This window comes from Aethalodelphis obliquidens, unplaced genomic scaffold (assembly GCF_003676395.1).
Source record: "Aethalodelphis obliquidens isolate GAN/ISIS:26980383/991018 unplaced genomic scaffold, ASM367639v1 scaffold42, whole genome shotgun sequence".
NCBI classification, from domain to species: Eukaryota; Metazoa; Chordata; class Mammalia; order Artiodactyla; family Delphinidae; genus Aethalodelphis; species Aethalodelphis obliquidens.
In genome coordinates, this window is record NW_020837986.1 from 2,013,738 (window position 1) to 2,041,706 (window position 27,969).

Consider the following 27,969-nt stretch of genomic DNA (forward strand, 5'->3'; position numbering starts at 1 on the left):
GCAAGGTCATGGAAGCCCATTAACAGACGAATGGATAAAGAAGATGTGGCACATATACACAATCGAATATTACTCAGCCATAAAAAGGAACAAAACTGAGTCATTTGTAGAGACGTGGATGAATCTAAAGACTGTCATACAGAGTGAAGTAAGTCAGAAAGTGAAAAACAAATATTGTATATTAATGCATATATGTGGAACCTAGAAAAATGTTACAGCTGAACCAGTGTGCAGGGCAGAAACTGAGACACAGATGTAGAGAACAAACGTATGGACACCAAGGGGGGAAAGCGACGGGGTGGGTGGTGGTGGTGGTGCTCATGGTGGGATGAATTGGGAGATTGGGATTGACATATATACACTAATATGTATAAAATGGATAACTAATAAGAACCTGCTCTAAAAAAAATAGAATAAAATTCAAAAATTCAAAAGAAAAACCTCTCAAATTTCTCTTGGTAATTAAGTAGGGATAATTCATATTATTAAATACTAGCAAAAACTAGATAAAAAATATGAGTAAAAAAAGTTACTATTGAGCATTATCAAAATACATAAAATACCTACGAATAAATGCATCTAGAAATGTACAGAAATTTTCTGAAAAAAACTTACAAAATTTTACTAAATGACATTTAAAAAGATATGAATACATTGATTTTGAAATTTTCCATAATGAGGAAAAAAAAGATTCTAAAAAGATATGCTCTTCCCCAAACAGGAAGCCTCTACAAGGTCAAGATGTCCTTCTTGGCCAACATCATTTATACCTTAAATATAATCAAAATCAAAACCCAGTGGGTTTTCCAACCTCTAATAAAGTAATTGATTCAGGTGATGATTATCCATGGCTTCTAAAATCATTTGGTAAAAGTTTGACTGGGACTGGATATTTACAGGGGGCCAAGTCTTCACCTCACAGTTTATCTGCAGTTTGTAAGTAGGAAAGCACCACTTTACAAAGAGAGTATGAGGGGATTTCACCTAAAAAGCATTCATCTATCTTCACTGCACTAAAAGTCTTCCTCCTGAGATGTTGCAATACAAACACACGGCATGGCTGTGATGTGTTCTTGTCAAAATACCGAACTTGAACCTCAACAAAACTCATCTACAGGAAATACGAAGGATAGAGGAGTAAGTTGAAAGATATCACAGGGAAGTAACATGGGATACTCTAAAGAAAAATTCCTCTGTTTCGTTCAACAAATAAATAACATGAAGCAGGAAGAGGAGGACGGGAAGGAAGAGAAGTACGAGTTGAAGAAATGTTTGAGATTAAAAGAAAAGAGACATACAACCAACTCGATGTGTGTGACTTGTTTGGATTCCATTCAAACAAACAAAGTGTACCAAGTCCTTTCTGAGATGGTGAGAAAGATAGACTATTAGATGATGTTAAGGAAATACTGTTAATTGTGTTAGGTATGACAACGGTATTGTGATTACATGAGAACATGTCCTTATTTCTTTGAGATGCAAACTGAAGTATTGAAGGATAAAAATGAGAGATGCAGTGGATTTACTTTAAAATACTTCAGCCAGAAAAGGGGTGGGCTATACGAGAAGGAAGTGTTGTCAAATGTTAATTGCTGAGGCTTATAAGTTCCAGAGGTGTAATGTACAGCATGATGACTTTAGCTGTCAATACTGTATTGTCCACTTGACGGTTGCTAAGACTAGAGCTTTTTTTGTTGTTCTTGCTGGAGTTTGCTCACTCTTTTCCCTCTCAGTTCTACTGAGATCACTGACACACAGCAGTCTCTGTAAGTTTAAGGTGTACAGTGTAATGATTTGACTTACATATATCATGAAATGATTGCCACAATAAGTTTAGTTAACATTCATCACCCCAGATACAAAAGAAAAAAACAATGTTCTCACCATAACAACTACCACAGAATGGTAATTGTGTGAGTTAAAGAATGTGTTCACTGTTGGTGGGAATGTAAATTGGTGCAGCCACTATGGAAAGCAGTAAGGAGGGTCCTTAAAAAATGAAACAAGAGTTACCATATGATCCAGCAATCCCAGTCCTGGGCATATATCTGGACAAAATTCTAATTCAAAAAGATACATGCACCTCTATGTTCACAGCAGCACTATTCACAATAGCCAAGATATGGAAACAACCTAAATGTCTATTGACAGAAGAATGGATAAAGAAGATGTGAGATATATATATATATAATGGAATATTACTCAGCCATAAGAAAGAGTGAAATAATGCCATTTGCAGCAACATAGATGGGCCTAGAGATTATCATACTAAGTGAAGTAAGTCAGAAAGAGAAAGACAAATACCATAAGCTATCACTTCTATGTGGAATATAAAATGACCCAAATGAACCTATCTACAAAACAGAAACAGACTCACAGACATAGAGAACAGACTTGTGGTTGCTGGGGGGGAAAGCAGTGGAGGGATGGACTGGGAGTTTGGGATTAGCAGATGCAAAATATTATATATAGAATGGATAAACAACAAGGTCCTACTATATAGCACAGGAAACTATATTCAATATCCTGTGATAAACCATAATGGAAAAGAATATGAAAAAGAATGTAGATATATGTATAACTGAATCACTTTTCTGTACAGCAGAAACTAACACAACATTGTAAATCAACTGTTAAATCAATAAAATAAATTTTTTAAAAAAGAATGTGTTAACTAACCTTATTATGGTGATATGTAATATATATGTGTACCAAATCATCACATTGTGCACCTTAAACTTACACAATGTTATATGTCAATTAATATATCAACAAAGCTGGGAGAAATGTTGATTATTGAATCTGGCTGATACGTATACACGGCCTCAGAAAAGTATTTGCTGTTTTTTTTGTGCGTGTGTGAAAATTTTTATGATAAAATGTTTAACAAAAAAGAATGAATTTAGTTTTGAAATTTAAAAAAATGATTGTTAGGTCCACATGAAAGAATGAAACACTTGTGACATAGACAATTAGATTAATGAAGATTAATGAAGGGTAATGGGCACCACCAGTCACTAAAATGTATTGTGAAGCTACAATTACCAAAGCAATGATGGCACAAGAATAAACAGTCAATGAAGAAGAACAGAAACCCCAAACACAGACCCTGTTACATATAAAACTTGAGTTTTTATAAAGTTCTGATTTCCAATCAATGGCAAAAGTATGAATCATTCACTAAATGATACTAGGACAATCTACAGGTATACCTTTCTTACAGCAATCCTACATCCACATAAAAACTGCATTTTTGATGAAAGATTAAAAGGTATTTTGCAAAATGTGCAAGGTATTCATGCCTGATGGAGTAGCTGTAGTGACAGATTTACAAATTTCCTTTGCTTTTTTTTTAACATCTTTATTGGAGTATAATTGCTTTACAATGGTGTGTTAGTTTCTGCTTTATAACAAAGTGAATCAGTTATACATATGTTCCCATATCTCTTCCTTCTTGCGTCTCCCTCCCTCCTACCCTCCCTATCCCACCCCCTCCAGGCAGTCACAAACCACCTAGCTCATCTCCCTGTGCTATGTGGCTGCTTCCCACTAGCTATCTATTTTACGTTTGGTAGTGTACATGTGTCCATGCCACTCTCTCACTTTGTCACAGCTCACCCTTCCCTCTCCCCATATCCTCAAGTCCATGCTTTAGTAGGTCTGTGTCTTTATTCCCATCTTACCCCTAGGTACTTCATGACCTTTATTTTCTTCTTCTTCTTAGATTCCATATATATGTGTTAGCATACAGTATTTGTTTTTCTCTTTCTGACTTACTTCACTCTATATGACAGACTCTAGGTCTATCCACCTCATTACAAATAGCTCAATTACGTTTCTTTTTATGGCTGAGTAATATTCCATTGTATATATGTACCACATCTTCTTTATCCATTCATCTGTTGATGGACACTTAGGTTAGTTCCATGTCCTGGCTATTGTAAATAGAGCTGCAATGAACATTTTGGTACATGACTCTTTTTGAATTATGGTTTTCTCAGGGTATATGCCCAGTAGTGGGATTGCTGGGTCGTACGGTATTTCTATTTGTAGTTTTTTAAGGAACCTCCATACTGTTCTCCATAGTGGCTGTATCAATTTACATTTCTACCGGTTGTTTTATATTGAGGTATAATTGACATATAACATTATATTACTTTTAGGTGTACCACATAATGATTTGCTATTTGTATAGATTGTGAAATTGACCACCAGGATAAAACTTAACATCTGTTGCCATACATAGTTACAAAATTTTTTCTTGTGATGAGAACTTTCAAAATCTACTGTCTTAGCAACTTTCAAATATCTAATACGGTATTATTAACTATAGTCATCATGCTGTACATTACATCCCCAGGACTTACATATTTTATAACTGGAAGTTTGTACTTGTACATTTCCACTTTGACAAATTTACCCTAAGAAAATAGAGATGTGACTCAAAATGTATGTATAGAGATTGTTTCACAGCTTTATGTATGAAAGCTAAAAAATGGAAACTTACATGTTTCACAATAAGGAACTAATTATATATGTTTTGGCATATCAATCTTACAAAATACCATATAACCATTAGAAATGATGATATTGGAGGACACTTCATGACACCGGAAAATGTCTACAAAATCATCTTAATCGGAAAAGCATTTCTTCAATGTACATGTAGTTTGTAATCAGGAAGAAAAATTAGCCTCATAAAATTCTCCTTCTAAATAAAGTTGCCAAGGGGATGCTAGAATTCCAAAAGTCACATCAGATCGTAGACGACAGGGCTCCTCTTTTCCTGAGAGCTTAGAAGATAGCATGAGGGGTTAAACCCAAGAAAGAACTTCCTGAATGTGGGAGCTGTCCTGGACTGGAACATGCTCTTCCTTTCTCAGGGTCACATGAGGTACTGCCTCACTTCCAAGGACCTGGATGGGGTTCATGGAGAGGTGATGACAGATGTCCCAGCCTAGTTAGAAATTAACTTTGTGTCCTTGAGCCAGTCCCCTCCCATTGACAGCCTACAGTTTCCTTATCTTTCCAATGGGAGGGTGGGGAGGATGGTCTTGATCTCATCCGATCCTGGTAAGTTACTAAGGTTCAGTGGGGTTTCTACTTGGGGCCCCTTAGGACCCTGAGCCCTAGTTGTCTCTCTTCCACCAAACGCAGGAGTGAGATGATGCGAAATGTACGGTGGGGGCCTTGGCTGAGACGATTTTTTTGCTCATGATCCCTTAGGGCCAGAGAAGGGGTCCCAGAGGCCACCTCCATCTGCTGTGACCAGCGACCGCAGCCCAACCTAAACCCTTGCTCCATCCAGCCCCGACAGCTCCGTCAGCCCCAGGCGGAGGGCAGTTCTACCAGATGCCACTGAAGGTGACCTTACCGAAGGTGGGGAGGTCTCACTCTCCCATCCACGGGAGCCCAAGAGGGGAGGCCGGGGCTGGCCTCAATCACCGTGCCAGCCTGGGCCAGCCTTCTCCAGCAGAGAGCTCTGACCCTAACTCGAATGCTTGCTAAGCACCCAGAACTCTGCAAACCCCTCCTGGCCATTCAGAGCTGACTTTTATCCTCTGCCTAGGCCATTGCTGGGGCTTCAAAGTCTTAGAGAACCAGGAAAGGGAGTATCTGACTCAACAATCCTTGCTCTTTATACAGATGAGAAAAACTGAGGTCCGAAGAGGAACAAGGCTTCTCCAAATCACAGCCCAAGTCGGTGATACAGGCAAGACTGGATCCTAGCCCCAGGCGCCCAGGGCCTGTCCCACCCACCATCAGTTCTTGCACAAGCACCCTTGCACAGAGGCTCTTGAGCAGGTGGTGAGGCCAGGATGAGGCAGACACATGCCGCTCCATCCAGCCCCTCTCCTTCCTCCCCTGACTCAGTTGCTCTAGCCTCCCTGAGGCTGCAGATGTTAATTTAGGGGCCTCTGGGTTCCACCTCATTAGGTGTTGGCAACAGAAACATGAGGGCCCACAGCCTCCTTCTCCTGGTGGCCCTCCTGGCTTTGGAGAGCCAGCTGCCTGCTACCTTGGGCAGGAGGAAGGGAGGTGAGTATGGGTAGGTTCCTCTGCTCCAGGCATAGAGGTGGTTTCTACCTCGTAGGGGAGAATAAGGGTTTGGGGGAAAGCAAGCAGTGCAGTGCGTGTGTGTGTGCGTGCGTGTGTGTGTGTGTGTGTGTGTGGAGCGTGCCTGTTTCTTAGTGCTTCCAGCAGCTTGCCTTTTGTCTGTTTAGCTTTGTGCCTGTAAGCCTGCCTGCGTGGGTGGCTGTCAATGTCCTCCTGCCAGTTTCCTTGTGCTTGTCTGTGCCTGTCTACACATTTGAGTGTAAGATGGTGTTTACACACCTGTGTCTGTCTCTATGTACACGTGTATCTTTGTGCCTGCTTGTCTGCGTGGTTTGCATCTGCACATGTATCCTTAGGAACGACCGCATACATGTGTGCCTGAGCCTGTGTGCCTGTCCATGTGAGAACACGCGTCTCCCTGTGCCTCTGGGGAGGGGAGGAGATGGACCGGAGGTCCCCGCTCTCTGGTTGTCTCCATGGAGGTGTCTGGATCTGTGGGTTCGCATGGCAGGGAGACGACTCTTTCTGTCACCTTCTGTGGCCAGCTAGGCCTGGTCTGGCTCCCTGTCCATCTTGTTTCTGTCATTCTCCAGCCTTCTCTGTCTCCCAGCCCAATCTGTGTAAGGGCCTCCAGAGTTGACTAGGGGGTGTGGTTTCTGGGATCTGGGATCTGTCTGGAGGAAGCTTTACCCCTACCTGTCTTCTCCTCCACCTCCTCCAAAAGGCTGGGTCTGACCTGTCAACAGGCGCGGGAGGCTGGGGCTGCTGGGGTAGCTACACAGGTGCCTCCCAGCTCGGGCGATGCCTCCACCTCCATCCCTTCTGGGGCTGTAACACTCTGACCTACATACACCCGGGCAGCCCTGGCCCTGCTTTGGGGAAAGAGACAGTCGTGGGGGCAGGTTCCCTCCTCCACAGGGCCCTGGGGAGCAGTTCTTTGCATCCTCTCTGCCCCTCGAGCCTTCCTCAGAGCTGTGAGCGGCTTTGGGAAGGAGAGTGCCCAGAGGCCCCCAGGCTGACGAGGGAAGGATGCTGGCGAGTTCCAAGGCCAGGGCCGCGCTGGCTGTGATTCAGGCACCATCACCACGTTCCTCTCATTGCCGTGTTGTGAGGTCAGGACTATCTTTAGCCCCATTTTAGAGATAAGGAAACTGAGGCTCAGCGGGAAACCACTTACGCAAGGCCAAGGACAGGACTCTGAGTTAGTGTCACAGTGGCATTTGGATGCAGGTCTTTGGAATCAGGCAAACTCACCCTCCCAGCTTACTCCTTGGAAAATGAGGTCGCATGACTCTCCTAAGAGTAAACAAAGTCTTGAGGAATAAGGTGCTGGCATCCAGTAAGTGCCGCCTAAGTGGGCACTTCAGGAGAGCTTCTGGGGGCACTGGGAGAGGACACCCCAAAACCCAGCCCAGCTGCACAGAGGTGAGAGCTGTCGCCCGCAGAACCTGAGCCCATGTCGGACCTGTGTCACGGCTCAATGGGACACGCTGGTTTCCCCCTAATTCACACGTCCCTTTCTCCCCTGATTCTCTCCCATGAGACATCGGCCCGGGACTCAGTAGGATTTCAGACAGTGGAGACAGACACAGTGTTGTCTGTGAAAGCCCAAACACCTCTGTTTAAAAGACACCTCCCCCCGCCCCCCTTACTCCCACCCCTCAAACATCTGGGCATCTCGGACGTAAAAAGCCTGCACAGTCCCTGGTAAACAGTAAGTGACTGACCAATGTTTTCAATGGTTATGTGAATAGATCTGTGTCTGTGTTGCTCTGGGTGTGTGGTTGTGTGTAAATGACATACACATACATGTATAATGAACTGGGATGTATGACCTGGGACATATACACATAGTCAAATAAGTTATAAACACATGCCTACACACATAAGTATAAACACACATAATTATACATACACAGTCATATATGCCTAAGTGTATAGCATACGTGTTGTGAACAGAGAGACATATAAGTGTATACACATTATTTATGGGTGGGTCAGTCTCCATCACTGGACGATACATCATTGGCCTCTATTTCTTGGGGGCCTGGTCATAGTCAGGACTTAATGAGTGGGGGTGTCCATGAGGGAATGAGAGCCACCCCAAGGGACATTCCTGGACCCAGAGAGCTGGATTTCTGACTCTCCCTCTTCCCCAGGACTCACTTTGGGGTGGGAAAGGAGGCGAGCAGATTCTTCCCTGCTTTATCTGCTGGGTCTCCATTTGTGTCCTGATAGAATCTGGGGATGAAGTGGGGGATCCTGGGTCTTCTCCCCTTGTTCCTTTGACCTTGCGGTGTCATCACAGGTGAGTCACTGCTCTGGGCTTCTGTTGGCCCTGTTGGAAGATGCAAGGATTCTACTTCCTCACTGCCACATCCTTCTCACGGGATTCAAATGGCTGAACTGTTGACTCAAAAGTAGCAAATGCTAATTATATGGATACAAGGTGAGACCTGGGAGGGGAGAAGATGGAGAACAATCAGGGAGTCACTGACTGCCAAGAGCTTGGGTATTTCCCTTCCTCTTTCTGGGCCTCAGTTTGCCCATCTATAAACTCATGTGGTTAACACAGAGAATACGGTACATTGTATTCTTTGCCCATAGTCTCCCCTTCCCTCCCCAACCTGACCCTGGCTTTTGTGGAGGAAAGTACACATCCCCTGCCTAGTGATCTGGGGCTTGGCCCTGGAACTTGCTTTGGCTAATGGGACAGGGGTGCAGGTGACAGTGTGCCAGTTTCGAGGCAAGGCACCAGGCTTCTTGGGGCTTCCACCCTCTGCCATGAGAAGAACTTGCCTAGAAGCCACTGGTCTCAGATGAAAGATACCTGGTGGGGAGGGGCAGGCCTGAACTTGAGGTGTTCCAGCCAATCTTCAAACTTGCGAGAGGGAAATAAATGTTTGTGATAGGAAGTCAGTGAGATTTGGGCGTTGTTCCTTACAGATTTATCACACTAAGAGCTTGTCTAATTCAGATAATGATTATTATCCTTTAGTGAACGCCCACTGTATGCTTCACACTTTAAAAGATCATTTCATCCACCCGATAAGCCCAAGAAAGGTGGGTATCGTTATTCCCATTTGACAATGAAGGGGCGGAGCTTTGAGCTAAGACATGAAACAGCCAGAACTGAACCGTATCATGTTCCTCCTCAGATACTGATAAAATCAGCCACAGTTAAAATCACAGTGCACTTACCCTGGACCAGGTGGCATTTTCATTACTTTACCTGTATAATCTCATTAAGTCCTCACAGCTTTACTATGTAGGCTTTATCATTTTTGCCCATGCCATGTACGAGGAAACTGAGGCACAAAGAGGTTAATCTGGCCAAGGTTGTACAGCTTATAACTAGTAGAGCCGGGATTCAACCCCGAGGAGTCTGACACCAAAGCTTACAACCTTATTGACCACAATAATTACATTCTGTAATTATTGAAAAGAAGGAATTTGAAAATTCCTTCTGGCGCTAAAGACTCAGTTTCCACATCTGAAAAATGGGGATTACAAGACCCAAGACCCAAGAAGCACGAGTGACCAGCTTTAATTCTAGGTGCTCAGAGCCTGAGTCTGATGGTGTGCCACTCATTGCCCTGGGTTCCTTTCCTGAAAGGCATCAGGAGGAAGAGACTCCCACACGAGCCAGTTAGGATTTGGCTGCCAAGGGCCCCATGTCCTGAGGCTTTGAGTTCTGAGCTAGTCGCCTGGAACAGCTGCAGGCAGCAGATCACAGGTCACGGCTTCTCTGGCTACAGGTGGCAGCAACTATACAGACCGTTCTAGAGTCACCTGCTTAGCTTCCTGCCTAACTTACTACTGTTCCATAAGGTCTGTGCTTTGGTCTCTGCAGTGTCAGTTCTGTCCTCAGCTACCAAATTCCAGCCCATCCAGCTGCATCTCCACTGCTTGTCTCCACGGCCCTTCTGGAAAAGCCGGTGGGAGGCTGGACACCTGTGTCCGGGAGCCTGGGCCTTCAAACTCCAATCTCGCTTTCCTCCCTCCCTCATCCACGAAATATTTGCTGAGCACTTAGTACAGGCTCTAGGCTGTGCCTTCACAGAGCTCCCACACTGGAGGCTGAGACAGAGCCCTAGCTAGAGTTTATGTTATGCATCAGACTGGAGGAATCCAGGGGACCACGGGAGGCCAGGAGGGACCTAACTCAGCCTGGAGACCAGGGAAGACTTCCTGAAGGAGGGGGAGTCAAGCCAAGACGTTGAGTTTTAGTAAGAATTCACCAAGTATGACACCAACAGTAATGTCCCCAGTTAGATATATTTGCCCACCCGCAGGTTACTGGGGTGCTGGTGGCATTCTATATTTTGACCTGGGTGGCTGCCACACAGATGCATAGATATGTAAAAAAGAATCATTCAGCTGTAACTTAAGATTTACGCACTTCACTATAAGAACATTATACTTCAATTTATTAAAGTAAATTAAAATTTTAAAAATTTGTTTCCTCCCTAGGAGGCCTCTGTTTATTCATTGGTAAAATGAGGGAATCAGACAAGAGCATCTTCCTGCTCTAACCTCTTTTTTTTTTAATTTTTATTTATTTTTGGCTGTGTTGGGTCTTTGTTGCTACACACGGGCTTTCTCTAGTTGCGGAGAGCAGGGGCTACTCTTCGTTGCGGTGCGTGGGCTTCTCATTGCGGTGGTTTCTCTTGTTGCAGAGCACGGGCTGTAGGCATAATCTCTTATTTTCAGGGAAGAACTGAAGTGGCACAGCCCAGAGATGCACTGTCCAATATGGTAGTCACTAGCCACAAGTGGCTACTGTGCCCGTGAAATGTGATTAACCCAAACTGGGATTTACTGTAGGTGAATGTAGTAGGCAGAATTCTAAGATGATTCCCAGTGACCCTTACCCCTGTATACTCTCCTCCTCTTTGAGAGTAGGTAAAAGGGAGACTGTCCTGGATGGGCCTGGCCTAAGCAGTGGAGTCCCTTAAAAGCAGAACATCTTCTCTGGCTGCTCACGCAGCACTCCGGTTTGCCTAGGAGAATTTAAACATCCATGTTGCAACTGCCTGTGGGCCCACGTGGCCAGGAACCGCAGGCAGCCTTTAGGAGCTGAGAGTATCCCCAGCAGACAGCAAGCAGGGAAAGAGGGAGGTCAGTTCTACAACCACAGGGAAACAAATTCCGCCAACAATCTGTGAGCTGGAAGAGAAGCCCAAACCCAGATGAGAACCACCACCCTGGCTGACACCTTAACTGCAACCTAGTAAGACCCTGAGTAGAGAATCTAGCCATGCCACACCCAGACTTTTGACCCCCAGAAACTATGAGATGATAAATTTTATATTGCCTTAAGTTGCTAAGTTGGTGGTAATTTGTTACACAGCAATAAAAAACTAATACCCTGGGGCTTCCCTGGAGGCGCAGTGGTTGAGGGTCCACCTGTCAATGCAGGGGACACGGGTTCAAGCTGTGGTCCGGGAGGGTCCCACATGCCGTGGAGCGGCTGGGCCCGTGCACCGCGGCTACTGAGCCTGTGTTCTAGAGCCCATGAGTCACAACTACTGAGCCCATGTGCTGCAACTACTGAACCCTGTGCGCCTAGGGCCCGTGCTCCGCAACGGGGGGGTGCACCACAGTGAGAGGCTTGTGTACCTTAACAGAGAGTGGATCCCGCTTGCCGCAGATGGAGGGGGGCCCACGCGCGGTGGCGAGGACCCAATGCAGCCAAAAATAAAAAAATAAGTAAAATAAATTTATTTAAAAAACAAACAAACAAACGAATACCCTGGATTTTGAAGACTTAGCACAAAAATGAAAATGTAAAATGTCTTGTTAATAATTTCTTTATTGATTCCATGTTGAAATTATAATATTTTGGTTAAATAAAATACATTATTAAGACTAACTTCACCCGTTTCTTTTTACTGCTTTTAAATGTTGCTATAAGAAAATTTTAAATTCTATATGTGGCTTACATTACATCTACTGGACAGTGATGGTCTAGAGGACTCAGAAGTCAACCTTATGACCTTGAGCAAGTCACCTCACCTCTCAAAGCCTTACATTTCTTATCTGTGAGATTGGAATAATATCAATAATAGCACCTACGCCACAGATATATTTGCAGTTTAAGAGATGAGGTTTGTAGAATACTGGGCCCAAGGTAAGAGCTCAATAGATAAATCATTATTATTAACCATATTTGTAAAGTAGGGATCCTTTCCTGTATCCAGGTCCTAATCTTCAGGACCCTCTCCCCAACCAGGCACACAGTAGGTGCTTAATAAATGCTTGTGGTTTACACAACCTTGACAAAACTCTTTGGCACAGTTCTCTCTTACCCTCGGCATCACAAATCAGGAATCTATGGGCAGGTGATGACACTGAACTTCAGGGGCAAAATGATCTGTTTCAGGCTTGATCTGTTTCAAGATTTCCCTGCGGAAATCTTGGAAGATGTGAGTTCCAATCCCAGGTCCACAACTCCTAGCTAAGTACCCTGAGCAAATGACTGGGGCTTGTCTCTGAAATGGGTAACAGAAGACGCTGTGCATGTCGTTTGTGTCAGGAATAACTTAGATAAGTCACCTGAAGCCTGGTGCCTGGCCCATACTAAGGACTCAGTTAAGGAAGCTATTATTACTGCTGCTGCCGTTGTTGTTGTTCCTTTGTCAGAGAAGCTCCGGCCAAAATCCCTCTCTAGAGGGACCCCCGCCCCTTAAATTACCCCTCATCCCCTGGCCCCTGACTTGTGGGGGGATGCCCTGGCTGGGTCCCGTCTCCAGACATCCCCCCTCTCCCCAACTGAGTCAGGAATAGAAACCCCCGCCTCCGACAGCCCGCGGCCTCCCTCCTTCCCCGGGCAGCGATCGATGCGGCCTCAGCCACCGGGGCAGACGGAGGAAAACGGGGAAGGAGGAGTCAGCGGGGCCTCCGGGCAGAGACATCGGGCGCGGCCAGCGGCTCCCCAGCCTCGGCACCTTCCGGGACCACGCGGCCGGCGGACGCCCTACAGGGGCCGCGACAGGTAAGGGACCTCCCTGGGGGTGGGGGGGAGGCAAGGTCCGGGGAAGGGGCGGGGGCTGCGAGAATGGGAGGCCAGGTTGCCCTGGGTCCCGGTGCCCGTGTCCCCGCTATGAGACACCCCCCACCAACCCCGACCCAGGAGGGAGCAACGTGGGGCTGGCCGGGCTTGGGCTGTCCTGTCTGCTCATCATCACAATGGGATTCGAAAACCTCCCTGGCAGGGTTGGTGGAGGGATTAGACCCGCGAAGTGTATCTGGAGCCCAGCGAAATCACCAGCACATAGTAGGTGCTCCAAATAAATGTGTGGAGAGAGTCTTGACTCAAAAAGCCTAGTTTCCAACCTCAGCTGTGCCATGGGCTAGCGGGGCAATTTGAGCAAATCACTTAATCTTTCTTACTGATCCTCAGATTCTAGGCAGGGAAGGTTTGTTAAGTTAATCATCCCATTTCATAGAGCAGGGAGGTGAGTTCCAGAAAAAAAGAGAAAGCGATTTGCCCACAGTCCTGCACCTGATGGTTGATGGAACGAGATTAGAAACTCCATCTTTCGACACCAAGTCCAAGCAGGGGGGGAAGGCGTGGAGCTGCCTCACGTATGTATTTATTGTGCACAAATTATGTGCCAGGGACTGTGCTGCCGATAAACAATTTACCTCATTTAATCCTCAAAACTTCTTCTGGAAAGTATGATGTTCCCCAGTTTACAGACGAGGAAACCGAAGTTCAGAGAGGGGCGTGATTCTGCTCAAGGTCAACAGTTAGTAAGTGGCAGACTCAGAATCTGAGCCTATGTCTGATGAGGGAAGTGCAAGGGGTTGACATTTATTGAGCACCCATTGTGTTCCGGGGGCTTTGCACACACACTCACAATAACCCTTCACCAGAAGTGCTGCTATCCCCATTCTGGAGATAAGGGAGCTAAAACCGAGAGCTGGAGGAGACTGGCCAGAGGTCACACAGGTGACAGAGCTAAGGACGAAACCCTGACCCCCTTAAACACCAAGCCCAGGGTGAGTGAAGGGCACCCTGCTCGCTCCCTGCCAGGCACTGGGCCGGCTGCTTGATACACGCTCAGTCCCCGTCCACCCAAGGGAAGCAGGCATTACTGAACCCACAGCACAGATGAGATTTCTGAGGCACAGGAGGTGAGTCACTAGCCCTCAATTCCAGCAGAAATTGGAGACAGTAAGCAGCGGAAGGATCTGACATTTCCTGAGCATCCACTAAGGCCGAGCACTTCCATAACCTGCCTTAATCCTCCAGCCTTCCTTGGGAGCAGGTGCTACTGTCCGCATTGCGAACTGTGCATCGTGCCGGAAATTGAGACCTAGAGAAAAGCATCTTCCTCAAGGCTCCAGGTGCATCAAGGGTGGCTCTAAACCCAGGTTTGCCTGACGCCAGGAGACAAACTGGTGCATGACTTACGACACCCCTTCTGGGAGCCAGGCATTCAAGGTCATTTCATCTTTCTAACCACACTTGGAGGGGGATATGTTTAGCTCCACTTGACAGAAGCTCAGAGAGGTGACATGACTTGCTTATGGTCACACAAGAGTGCCAAAATTCAATCAGGCTGACGCTACAGATGCTTTAAATAGGCTAAGTGAATGGCTCTCAACCTTGACCAGGCATCAGAATCACCCTCCAAGCTCGTTGAAACACAGACTGCTGGACCGCATCCCCTGAGTTTCTGATTCAGCAAGTCCAGAGCAGGCTGAGAGTACGCTGCATCTGTGACAAACTCCCAGGTGACGGTGAAGCTGCTTGTCCAGGGAACACACCTTAAGAACTTCTGGTCTAGACGGATTCTCTCAACGACCCTAGATAGTAATGCTCACTATCCCGCTGTGTAGAGGAGGAAACCCAGCTTCAGAGTGCCAGCTTGCGCATGGTCCCATAGGAAGCCTCTGGAATGCGAAAATCCCAGTCTGGGCAAGGAGACGTCCTGAATGAGCGGCCAGCGGGGGTCAGGACATCCTGCCGTCCTACAGCTTTCATAGTCCTCCAAGGGACATCTCAGCATCCACTTTATGAAAATGAAGGGGTGGGGGGAGTTCTCAGTGATTTGGCCAAGGACCCCAGTGGGGGAGTGGGGAGTGAGGGATATTCAAACCCAAGCTTGACTCTTGAGTCCGGAGGGCACTTGACACTGTGTGCCTATGGCGTACCAGACGCTTCACATAGCGCCTCCAACGCCCCTGGCTGGGGATGGAGCAGGGAGGGGATTTAGACCTGGTCTTCGTGGAAGGGAGGCCGTCCGGGAACGCCCCCTTCAGCGTGCCCATCCCCTGTCCGCAGGCCAGCACGCGGCAGCCATGGTGAGCGAGTGCCCGGGGCCCGGAGCCCGGGTGCCCTGGCGGCGAAGCGACGAGGCGCTGCGCGTGAACGTGGGCGGCGTGCGGCGGCGGCTGAGCGCCCGCGCCCTGGCGCGGTTCCCGGGCACGCGGCTGGGCCGCCTGCAGGCCGCGGCGTCGGAGGAGCAGGCGCGACGCCTGTGCGACGACTACGATGCGGCGGCGCGCGAGTTCTACTTCGATCGGCACCCGGGCTTCTTCCTGAGCCTGCTGCACTTCTACCGCACCGGCCGCCTGCACGTGCTCGACGAGCAGTGCGTCTTCGCCTTCGGCCAGGAGGCCGACTACTGGGGCCTGGGCGAGAGCGCGCTGGCCACGTGCTGCCGTGCGCGCTACCTGGAGCGGCGCGTGGCACGACCGCGCGTCTGGGACGAGGACAGCGACACGCTGAGCAGCGTGGGCCCGTGCCCCGAAGAGATCTCTGACGTGCAGCGAGAGCTAGCGCACTACCGGGCGGTGCGCTGCGGCCGCCTGCGCCGCCGCCTCTGGCTCACCATGGAGAACCCGGGCTACTCGCTGCCCAGCAAGCTCTTCAGCTGCGTCTCCATCGGCGTGGTGCTCGCCTCCATCGCCGCCATGTGCATTCACAGCCTGCCCGAGTACCAGGCCCGCGAGGCAGCGGCCGCCGTGGCCGCGGTGGCCGCGGGCCGCAGGGCGGAAGGCTTGCGCGACGACCCGGTGCTGCGGCACCTCGAGTACTTCTGCATCGCCTGGTTCAGCTTCGAGGTGTCGTCGCGCCTCCTGCTAGCGCCCAGCACGCGCAACTTCTTCTGCCACCCGCTCAACCTCATCGATATCGTGTCCGTGCTGCCCTTCTATCTCACGCTGCTGGCTGGCGTGGCACTCCGAGACCAGGGCGGAGCGGGTGGCGAGGAGCTGGGCGACCTGGGCAAGGTGGTGCAGGTGTTCCGTCTCATGCGCATCTTCCGCGTGCTCAAGTTGGCGCGCCACTCCACTGGGCTGCGCTCGCTGGGTGCAACGCTCAAGGTAGGGTTAGGGGTTTCGGGGAGGCGGGTGTAACCATGGGGCAGGTTAGCAGGGGAACTTCCAAGCCTGTGGTGTCCAGACACACGGGGCTAGACACCAGGTGTGCATTTCACATCCAGTCCTACCTTCCCAATAGCCCTGTAAGAAGGGTCTTTCTGTTAACCTGTTTCCCAGGAGGGAAACGGAAAACCGAGGCAGAGCTTTGCTTGTCTTTCTTTCCAAAACCAAACCAAAAGACAAAAACAAACAACAATAACAAAAACAAGACAAAGGTTACTTTGGATCTATCTGTCAGACATCACAAAAATACGCCAAGCAGGATGCTCACTGGCTTCTCTGCTGAGCCTTCGTGCTGGCGTTATCAGGGAGCACGGGTACCATAGGTCACCCTTCATAGGCTAAGTCTAGCAACAGCCCCAGAGCTAACACTTACTGACTGCTATCTGTGCCAATTTCACACCCATCATCGATTTCATCCTCAGGACAGCTTCCTCAGGAACATGCTATTATTTATTCCCTTCCCGTAGATGAAGAAGCTGAGGTTGGAGGGTTGCCTTTTTAAAGCCTGGTTGCAATTTGTGGAGCACCCGCCCCGTGTCAGGACCTGCACTGGGGGTGAATCACTGCCCTGGCAAGCTTACCCTCAAGGGGGTGAAATTAGCCTGGTTTTGGGAGGGAGGCAACGTGAACAGCTTGGAAGAAGACCTGGAGAGGGAAAAGGATGATGCTGGGAGGGGGACATGGAGGGAAGGGTGTGCCCACTGAGGAGGTTGGAGAGGTGAGTGGGGCACAGGGCACTGAAGGGTCGTCAACTCTTGGCCCGCAATTTTGGTCTTTTCCCCGTGGGAATAGGGGATCCTGTGAGAGGTTTAAACAGGGTCAAGTATTTTTGTGACTACTTTGCAGATGTGGAAACTGAGGCTCCAAGAGGTGGCAGGACTTGTCAGAGGTTCCTCAGCAAATAAGTGGTGCAGCCCAGAGAAGCATCCACCTGGTCCTGACCCTAGCACCGCTTTCTCCCAAAGCTCCATGCAACCCTGTTAAGAATCCCTAAAAGGTGCTGGAAGACCCCTTCCACCCGTGGCTTAGGAAAGCCGTTTGCATGCTCTCACGGCAGGACAGCCAGGATGCTGGGTGCAGGCAGGGCGACCTGGGCAGACTGCTAGGGCAGGTAGAGGGAATTCCATTAGCCAGACCCCTGAACTGAGCATTTCTCCAGGGACAGTCCGCCCCAGAACTCTGCCTTGCCTCCACCATGCAGGCAGCCAGGGCCTGATGCTGCTAGCTTTTTCTGCAGGGAAGGAGAAGAGTGCTGATCAAAGCTGCAGCGTCCAGGGCACGGGTGTAAGACTTTGGATGAGAGCCTTGCTACTCAAAGCCAGGCCCCTGGCCAGCAGCAGCTTCCTAATTACCTGGGAGTTTGCAAAACCTGTGGCCCTACCCCAGACCTACTCAGTTAGTTCCCCCTACATGATTTCTCTGCACCTTACAGTTTGGGAGGCCCTGTTCCACACTAGGGGTTCTCAGCCTCAGCACTACTGACATTTGGGGCCAGATCATCCTTTGTTGGGTTGCGGGGTGCTGTCCTGTGCATTGTAGGGTGATTAGCAGCGTCTCTGGCCTCTACCCACTAGATGCCAGTAGCACACCTCTCCCAGCTGTGACGACCAAGAATGTCTCTAGACGTTGCCACGTGTCCCTTGGGGGACAGAACTGCCCTATTCGAGCATCAGTGCCGTAAGGCGTTGGGGGCAGAACAAGTATACACACCCACAGGCAAGTGCATCCAGTGGGTGGTTCAGGGAACTTATATATCCTCTTAGCTTCCTCGAGAGGCAGAAAATACTTTTGTACTTAACAGAAATGGGAGAGACCAGTCAAAAGGACATGAAACCAACTCTACATTGTGGCATAGAAACTGCGGTTCTCTCTTGGTTCTGCAACAGTGTAAAAATCACCAGCTTTCCATCAACTGGCTGGCCCCACCAGTGGCCCCTGCATTAGAAGAAACAGCCATGGTTTAGCAGGCAGGCACTTTGGACAACAGAAATCAGGCCTGTGTTCAGTCTCAGGGCGATTTGCTGGCTACTGTAGTTGAACGACCTTAGTGTGCAGGCAGGGCACCTGGGTGTTGGCACCAGCTCCACTTTGTGACTTTGGACCTGCCCCTTCTACTCTCTGGGCCTCAGTTTCCCCATGTGCCCAATACTGGGTCTGTAAGTTCACCAACTCTGACTTCCCGCATTCTCTTCCAGCACAGCTACCGTGAGGTGGGCATCTTGCTGCTGTACCTGGCCGTGGGTGTGTCTGTGTTCTCCTGTGTGGCCTACACAGCCGAGAAGGAGGAGGATGTGGGCTTTGACACCATCCCGGCCTGCTGGTGGTGGGGCACGGTGAGCATGACCACCGTGGGCTATGGGGATGTGGTGCCGGTGACAGTGGCCGGCAAGCTGGCAGCGTCGGGCTGCATCCTCGGGGGCATCCTGGTGGTGGCGCTCCCCATCACCATCATCTTCAACAAGTTCTCCCACTTCTACCGACGCCAGAAGGCCCTGGAGGCTGCCGTGCGCAACAGTGACCACTGGGAGTTTGAGGACTTGCTGAGCAGCGTTGACGGAGTGTCGGAGGCGTCTCTGGAGACCTCCCGAGAGACCTCCCAGGAGGGAAGATCTGAAGACCTGGAGGCTCAGGCCACTAGTGGGCCTCCAAACTCTCAGGTTTATTAAAACCAGGGCTCCGTGCCCCCCTTCCCACACCCCTGCAGTGAGCTGAAACAGAGCAGAGATCCCTCCCCTGCTTAAGTTCTTCCTGGTGGCATGGCCTCTCAGTATCACTCACTCTGGCTTCAGAAATGACACCTGGAGGCCGGGTCCTTTCCTCCAAAGGCGCAGGGCAGCACAATGTTACCCTAGATTCTGTGAGCCTGGGGAGCACCCCAGAGACCTTTCTAGACGAACCTCCAAGCCACCCACAGTGCAGGCATGAGCCAAAGAGGGAAAGTCAAAAGGACGCTAACAATTCCTGAGCGCCTTCTGTCTGTTAGCCGTGTCACATTGGCCCTCTGTTGGAGGATGGGAATCGTCCCCATTTCACAGATGAGGAAACAGGCTCAGAGAGGCACAATGACTTGCCCAGATGTCGCACCACTAGAAGTGGTGGAGCTAGGGTTGGAATCCCAGCTCGTGGGTCTCTGCCAAGGCAATGTTCCTTCCACTGGTCTTTCTTCTGCCCTCACAAAATTTGCATGTGGTTGTAGGGGGTTCATGGAACCCCCAGAGTTGGTTCATAGAGTTAGAACCTTCTGTTAGAGCTAGGGAAAGGACCAGGCAGGGGATTCAGATGTAGGCTTCTGGACCTCAGCTGTGGTTCTTTTCCAGGAGCTTGCAACAGGAGTCAGCTTTCAAAGATGAGGTCTTAAAGGAAGGACTAGGTAGGAGGCTGCCCCCTTAGTGGATGGGCAAGACTTGTTAAACAATAGTCCTGAAGCTTCCTCCAAGGGCTGGCTTAAGATACAGAAAATCTGAAGGGGCCCTGGCCTGAGGCCTGAGGTCTAGACCAGCTATGCTAGGACCTACTCCATTTCCACAGTTCAGCCCATCTATTAGATGGTCACAATCTGTGCCCCAGAGGGAGATGAAAGCCAAATGGAGCACTGATTTAAAGCCAGCTCAGCTCTGAAGTGTTGGTGGCAAGGAGCTGCCATGCATCGACACCTGTCGCCCCTTCCCTAGATCCCCCCAGGCTGATCTTGGCAGTTACCTTCTGCCCATGACGCAGACTTCCAGCCCTCCCTTGGGTCACCATCCGGGCAAACGCTTGAGCCTCCTGTCCCTTGTGGCCAGGTCCAGCCCTCTCATCCTTGCTGGGGCCACATGTTTTATACTCGCCTGCTGAATCCTCTCTCTATTTGCTGAGAAAGTCCTGCAGCCCTTTCCACATACTGTGGCTGGGACAGCCATCGCTATCGTGTCATTGCCGGACTGTAGCTCTGTCCCACCACACTGAGCTCCAGGATGGAAGACACTGTCTGGTTGAACCTGGCTTTGCGTGGAGCAGGTATTTAGTAAACGTTGAATAGATCAACCAATTTGTACAGCCTACTACATGTGGAGCACTGAGGAGAAAGAGGAAATAGAGAGACCTTGTCCTTAAGAGGACAGAGACAAGACCGCAAAGGAGATCCTTTCAGTTTGCCTCTCTCCTCCTCCTTGCTCTTTGAGGATTTAAAAATGACTTCCTAGGACTTCCCTGGCGGTCCAGTAGTTAAGACTTTGCCTTGCAATGCAGGGGGTGCGGGTTTGACCGGGGAGCTAGGATCCCACATGCCTCATGGCCAAAAAACCAAAACAGAAAACAGAAGCAACATTGTAACAAATTCGTTTAAAAATGGTCCCCATCAAAAAAACTTAAAAAAAAAAAATAAAAAAATAAAAATGACTTCCTTGTAAATTCTTTACTCATTCATTCAACAAACATCTTTGAGAAGAGGCATAAGCTGGGGCTTCACGTGTGGCCTGCAGACGTGTTTTGTTTGGCTGAGTGTATTTTTTAAAATTCAAATGCCTTTGGGCGAAGCGCAGGCTCTCCAGTTCCCCACAGCGTCCCCCTCCCACCCACCTCCTCATACACACAGACCCCACGGTGTGAGCCCCGCCACTTCTCAGATTTACTTTACCCACCTGGCCTCCTATTTATCAGCTGCTTACTAGGTTTCAGAGATACAGTGGGGAACAAAATATATATTCCTATACTCGTGAAGCGTACAGACTAGTGGGGGAGATGGATTTTAATTCAATAACCCCATAAGTATGTAATAGCTTTATGAAGTAAAGGGAACTATAAGCGCGTAATGGAGCAGGGACCGTTAACCGAGGTCAGAGTAGACTTTCCTGAGCAAGTGACTATCTCATCCTAGGGATAAATACCTAATTAGGCAATGAGGGTGCCTGGAAGCGTTTCAAGCAGAGGGAACAGCATGTGCAAAGGCCTTGTGGCATACACAGGGCCTGGTACATAGGAGGCCCCTACATGTGGGTGGATTGAGTCTCCAGATTGGAGCAGAGACTGGAGCTAAGCCAAAGGGTCGCCTATGAATTCACCACACACACACCCCAGCCCTCCTGCACACTCACCTCCTAACTTCTAGGCCCAGCTCTGCTCAGGTCGGAGCACAGAGACCAGAAGGGCTGCATGCACCACCCTTGTGGTCTTGCTGGACATACACCAAGGAGCCAGATAGCTTCCAGACTTCGAGTCCCTAGAGCTGGTGTGAGGAAAGCTCAGGGAAAAATCATCTGACCTGCATCCATCATGAGGCTGTGTGTGGCCCTGGTAGAAAGGCAACGACTCACTCCCACTCCCGTGTATCAGTGAAAACCATTCTGCAAATAGACTGGGCCCAGGGGCCTGTTTCTGCCTGTGTGAAGCTGGCTGCCTGGCGTGCTTTCTGGGTGACTGGGGATGGTGGGTGATACGTGGAGTGACTCAGAATCCACATTCTCGGGTTCCAGTCTTGGATTAGGCAGGTTGTAAGTGATAGGAATCCAGCAGGTCACTAAGTTAATCAAAAAGGGTAATTCATTAGAATAAATAAGTGAAATGATGAACAACGGTTACAGTTAGAGTTCTTTGTTTGCAAGCAACAGAAACTGACTTCCTTAAGAAAAAAAATTAATTCATTGGAAGGTGTATCGTTTCCTGTGGCTGCTGTAACCGATTGCCACAAACGATGAAACAAACTTGAAACAAGAGAAATTTATTTCTCTCACAGTTCTGGGGGCCAGATTCCAAAATCAAAGTGTGAGCAGGGCCACATTCCCTCCAGAAGCTCCAGGGTAGAGTCCTCTCCTTGCCTCTTCTAGCTTCTGTCAGCTGCTAGCATTTCCTGGCACGTGGCTTCCTCCCTCCAGTCTCTGCCTCTGTCATCACGTTGCCTTCTCCTCTGTGTGTGTCACATCTCCCAGGGCCTCTTTCTTTCTTTCTTTCTTTTTTTTTTGCGGTACGCGGGCCTCTCACTGTCGTGGCCTCTCCCGTTGCGGAGCACAGGCTCCGGACGCGCAGGCTCAGCGGCCATGGCTCACGGGCCCAGCCGCTCCACGGCATGTGGATCTTCCCGGACCGGGGCACGAACCTGTGTCCCCTGCATCGGCAGGCGGACTCTCAACCACTGCGCCACCAGGGAAGCCCTGGAGTAAATTTTTAAGACTAAGAGAACCCAGGCTCAGGCTAGGGAATTGTTTCTGGATAAGGATGGGCAGGACCCAGCCGATCCCCTCTGAATGCTGGGCAGTGCATGGCCTGGCTTCATCAATGACAGACAGAGATGAAGGATGCCAAAGTGATCCTATGTCCAGACTCTCACACCAGACCCTTTCTATAGGCTGGTCCCTCTGCCCAGGATGCCTCATCTCCCTCACTTCTCACCCCTTCTCCACCTGCCGTCTCTTCCTCATTTTTAAAGTGCAGGATGTATTACCTCCTCCAGAAAAGCTTCCTTGGACATCCTAGCAGAACCGACTGTTGCTCCCTCCTGTGTCCACAGGTTGTGTACTTTCTTCTACCATAGTATTTCCAATGTTGTATGCTTGTGGGCTGAACCGACTCCCCAGGTGGCCTGCAAGAGCTGTGCCTAGTTCATCTTTAACTCCCTGACAACCAGCTCAGTGCCTGGCACACAGTAGGTGTCCAACAAAAGTTTACTTCCTATGCCACCTACCTCTACCCCTGGCTTTGGATTCCAGAATAAACACACCACAGAGTCGATGTCACAAAGTTTCACAATACCACCATCCAGGCTATAGATGGAGGCTCTCATTTTTAAAAAGAGGATAGACTCTGGTCCAAATGATAGTTTATTTAAAACAACGGTGACAAGGTGGAGGAAGGAGGAAGGAGGGAGAACAACAATTCTAACATAAAAGCACATAGGAAGCATCTCAATTTTTTAAAAAAAAGGCAGTGGAGGAAGCTATGTCTCATACATATACAAACTGCTGACCTCGATTGGTTATTTACATCCAAACTTTATAAAATAGCATTTCAAGTCGGCTCTTAAGCCAGTGTTATTAGTTTTTGTTACAAAAAGTTAAAGCTACAAACTTCACATTTTTAAGTTGTACGTCTGCAACAGCATTTAAGCTTTTTTTTTTTCCAAGTTGGTCTGAGTGCAAGCTGGTAGAAGAGATTTTCTTTTTCCAAACACAAAAAAGAACATGGATTCCAAATACAATGACTGTAATCCTGGTGAAAATACAGACATAGTGCTTAAGAAAGGATGGGGTGAGAGGATGTGGACTGGGCAGGAACAATTTTCCGGTAAAAAAGGAGCTGCAATCTTTAGAGGCAACGTGGTATGCTAGAAAGGGCACTGGAATGAGGATCAGAAGACCTGGATTTGAATTCTGGCTCTGCCGTATTCTAGCTACCTGACCTTGAGCAACAGACTCTACCTCTCTTGAGCCTCGGTTTCCTTATCTGTCAAACGAGGACAGTAATATGTGTATCACCCAGAGCCATTAAGTTTTCATAGATAAAGGGTTATTCAGATCATCTACTTCTTCTTGAGTGAGGTATGGTACGTACTTTGTATCTTTCAAGGAATTTGTCCATTTTATTTAAGTTGTTGAATTTATTAGCATAAAGTTATTCATAAAGTTGTTATTAGCCTTTTAATATCTGTAGGATCTGTAATGATGTCACCTCTCTCATTCCTGATATTGGTAAGCACAACTGAATTTTAAATGGTATAAATAATACATCTCTTGCAGCAGGTGCTAAATAAATGTTTCCTGGATCAGAACCTACAGTCTGAAGGAGTCAAGGCTATAGTTCTTAAGTTGCTTTGGAGTATTGGGTCTGTCTGTGTGTCCGTCTATCTATCTATTTAACCATGTATCCATCAAGCCAAACACTCGTCCACGAATCCATCCGTCCATCCACTTGGTGGTTGGGAGAAGGGACAAGGAAAAAGAAAAATGGAAATTTGCTTCAAAATTACTGGTGAGGAAGCAATAAAGATATTCCTGGAGAATCTGAGATTTTTAAAAGACACAGTTAGGTCTGGGTCATTGTTTCCTAGGAGAGAACAAGTGAGAGGCCCAGAGTCCCCTGGAAGCTTGAGTCACAAATGCTCAAGCAATGACTGACACTCAGGGCTCAATGGAAGCCAGCTGACCTATCCTGAATTTAGTATTCAAGGAAAAAAATGACTAGGATTTGCTTCTCTGCCTTCCTGTCACAAGAAAACAAACACACCTTGTCAGGAAATCCATCTCATCCAAAATAAACTGACTTTTGGCCAAAGGGCTCTGCCTAGCTGGACTGGAAAGCAATGTACTTTGTTGGACCAGCATTCTGGATGCACACATGCTTGAAACAAAATAAACCTCAGATAGAGATTCATCTCCCAAGAATATTTATGGGGGGAAAACTGAACCTTCTTTTACTTGGCTCTAGCTTAGGAAGGGAGAATAATGGGCATTCCCCTCTTGTCTGGCCAAGTGCAAAATCCTTTAAAAAAAAGAGAGAGAAAGAGAGAGAGACTGAGGCAGGACTGTTAATTAGCGCAGCAGATGGTGTAGGAAAATTCATGCTCCATACTTTGGGTTTTAAAACTCACTTGGCTGTCAGGCTTGACTACTAATTCAGTGGTTTCCCAACCTAAGAATGCCAGCTAGAGTTTTTTAGTCTGTGCAAGAAAAGTGGTCATTTCATTTTTGCAAAGACTTGTTGGATAAACAGGGAACTATATTCAATATCCTGTGATAAACCATAATGGAAGAGAATGTGAAAAAAATGTATATATATGTATAACTGAATCACTTTGCTGTACAGCAGAAATGAACACATCGTAAATCAACTATACTTGAATAAAATTAAAAAAAAAAAAAAAGAAGACGACTTGTGACTTTCCTTTTCCCTGTAAATACTGGTCCCACATGGTGATGCTATGAACCCTGATTCTACCACTTACTACCTGCACCACTTTGGGAAAGAACTTTTTTCTCTCTGAACCTGTTTCTTCATCTATGAAATGGAGATAAAGCACTTAATTCACAGAGTTATTGGGAAGTTTGGAGCTGCCACAAAGAGCCTACTACCTAGCGCAGTGCCTGGCGTATAATAAGTGGTCATGGTCGCTAGCTGCCGTTTATTATTGTAGCGGGATCCTCGAATTGTCCTCTGTTGTCTGTACCTGCCACAAGGCTGCTTAGCTGGCCAAGCCCTGCAGACCAACAACAACCTCTTGCATTTTAAAAAAACTTGCTGTAATTGTAAAGAACAGAATCCAGCCACAGAAGAGGAACATTCCCTGACTCTCCACTGATCCCCAGGTTTGGGTAGCAAAAGCAATAATGGAATCAAATTACAGTATCCTTAGGTGCGACCTAGTCATAGCTCCCCTATCTGAGGGGAAGAGGTACTAGAAAACAAAAAGACAGTTGTCTTTCCCAACTGTCTGCTCTTGGCTGTGTGACTAAGTGACATGTGGCCTTGAACCAAGGCTCCAGACGGATGGCTCAGTGCTGTCTGTCGCAAAGCCCTCTGATCTGCCTTAGGCCCTACATCTGCCCGCGTGATGCCTGTCTGCTGTCCGGCAGATGCTGTGGAGCTCATGGAATGGCTGAAACTGAACGATCTGGCTCCCCTTGGGAATCTCTTCACAGCTAGTCCCCTACTGAAGAGACAAAGCAAGAGCAAGTTTCCATTAGCAGGATTCCCTGAAACAACTTCACCAAAACTGACACAAGTGTCTTCCCTCCAAGAAGGGGCTGCTTGGTTCAGTGAAGCAGGAGTGAAGAGCCCCAAAGTCCAATTCCAGCTCTTACTTTAATTTGCTTTGTGATTTGGGCCATGTCACTTCTCCTCTCTAAGCCTCTGTTAGACCAGATGATGTCTATGGTCCCTTCCAGCTCTGGCATTTTACGGGTCTGGGTTGAGTCTCCTGGAGAACAAATCTTAGTCTGATATTCATTTACCCTTTCCAGACCCCGTAGCAGTAAAATGGAAAAGAAAACAGTCACATGTTGGAATGTGGGTCTCAAAAGCAATGCCCTCTACCCCTGTCTGTAAGGAACGTGGAACAAAATGCCACGTGTGTCATCTTCACATGGATGACGAGAACTTCAAAAACCTTTTCCCTTTTGCAGACTGAACACAGCTCCACTTTGCTAGGAGTTCCTGGCAGGCCTGTCCCCTTGCTGGATCATGTCTCCTCTTAAGGCACTGGGCAGTGTCTTTGCTGTGACTCTAGGCAGTTGGGAGAGTGGAGATGGATGAAAGGCGTTGAAACTGCAAAGGCCAGTCTTGCAAGGAGCGTGCCAGGCTTCTCCCGGGACTCAGAAAGTAAACACCGGTGCTCAAGGCTTTCCCTTGGGCATCACTGATAGCTCCAGAAGCAGGATGGCCTGCACAAGGCTGAAAGCGTGGTAAAGGAACAGGCCCCAACCTAATCTGTCAGTGCAGCCCTGCAAAAGGGTGGGGTTGGCTCCAGGGGGTGGAGTGACCCCAGCAGTCTCCTGGTGTCCTCTGCCCTCATGTCCCATAGTACCATAATCTTACAGAAAAGAGGCAACTGTTTAAAACTGTACCTATACAGAGATGCCACCACGCCATGTGGGGAATCTAGTTATAATTTATATATATATATGCATATTTATATATATTTTTTAAAGTCTTCCAGAAAGAACCACTGAAAGCTACTGGGAGAAGAAAAACAAAAGACAATGGGACACTTTCCCAGCTCTCACTCAACTAGGAGTCTCTGTTTCTGGGGTTGAAAACTCTGAGTTTCAAAGCGCCCACATGAATCCTCTGAAATGATATAACTGCCCAGTTTAAATGCACATATCAGGGCGGCGCGCTGACCGGCACGGCAGCCCTGGCCACTGGCGCACGTTCCTGAGTTCACAGAGGGGCTGGAGAGATGATGGAGGCAGCTGGAGGGGCGAGCGAGCCAGAGCTCGCCGTTGGCCTGGGGCCCTGCCGGCCTGGCCTCCCTCAGAAGTTTTGCTGCCGCCGCTTCTTGGCCTCAATGGCATCCAGGATGGGCTGCCGCTTCGACTGGTACTTCTGCCGGATCTCTTCAATCTCCTGCTCCATCATGGGGTCCAGGGCCAAGAGCCTCTTCTGAAGGTCCTCTACTGTCCAACTCTTCAGCTACAAGGGAGGTAGAAAGTATAGTCATGACAAGATCCAGGTCAGTGGCTTTTTGAGACAACTTACCCCAGGAAGAGTTCTTTTTTTTTTGGCCGTGCTATGCGGCTTGTGGGATCTTACTTCCCTGATCAGGGATTGAACTCGCACCCTCAGCGGTGAAAAGTGCAGAGTCCTGACCATTAGACCGCCAAGGAATTCCCCTGGGAAGAGCTCTAAGTGTTAATCTCTTTGATTTACTGTTCCTTGACCAGGAACTTAATGAATGAGACTTTCATCTCCCCTCTCTTGTAAATTAATTACATTGGATTCATTGTTAGGGCACTAAAGTAAGAGTAACTTGGTATATGCAGCATAACGATTGCCTCCTGGCTCTCGTCCTACCCGTGATGTGGGCATCTGCACGGTGGCCATGTCTCC

At 48.3% G+C, this 27,969-nt stretch overlaps 2 protein-coding genes across 4 annotated transcripts in view; one reads left to right on the top strand and one right to left on the bottom strand.

Annotated features, from left to right (window-relative positions):
* The first annotated feature begins 15,352 nt into the window (after positions 1–15,352).
* On the top strand, positions 15,353–20,683 carry KCNS1 (potassium voltage-gated channel modifier subfamily S member 1). The gene is made up of 2 exons (XM_027078226.1): positions 15,353–16,395; positions 18,651–20,683. Exons 1-2 carry the CDS (start codon positions 15,370–15,372, stop codon positions 19,119–19,121), a joined length of 1,497 nt encoding a protein of 498 aa, XP_026934027.1. The 5' UTR covers positions 15,353–15,369; the 3' UTR covers positions 19,122–20,683.
* Positions 20,684–23,228: 2,545 nt separating this feature from the next.
* Positions 23,229–27,969, bottom strand: part of STK4 (serine/threonine kinase 4) — an 89,947-nt gene continuing 85,206 nt past the window's right edge. For all 3 annotated transcript variants that reach the window (XM_027078227.1, XM_027078228.1, XM_027078229.1), the window contains exon 11: positions 23,229–27,552. In XM_027078227.1, coding sequence (XP_026934028.1) covers positions 27,394–27,552 — 159 coding nt within the window. In that variant the 3' untranslated portion in view covers positions 23,229–27,393. The remainder of the gene's footprint in view (positions 27,553–27,969) is intronic.

Bases quoted from the DNA above. Each gene is read 5' to 3' on its own strand.
- KCNS1 (XM_027078226.1), top strand. From the start codon at position 15,370: ATGGTGAGCGAGTGCCCGGGGCCCGGAGCCCGGGTGCCCTGGCGGCGA. The intron at 16,396-18,650 runs GTAGGGTTAGGG...ATTCTCTTCCAG, and splicing joins CGCTGGGTGCAACGCTCAAG to CACAGCTACCGTGAGGTGGG.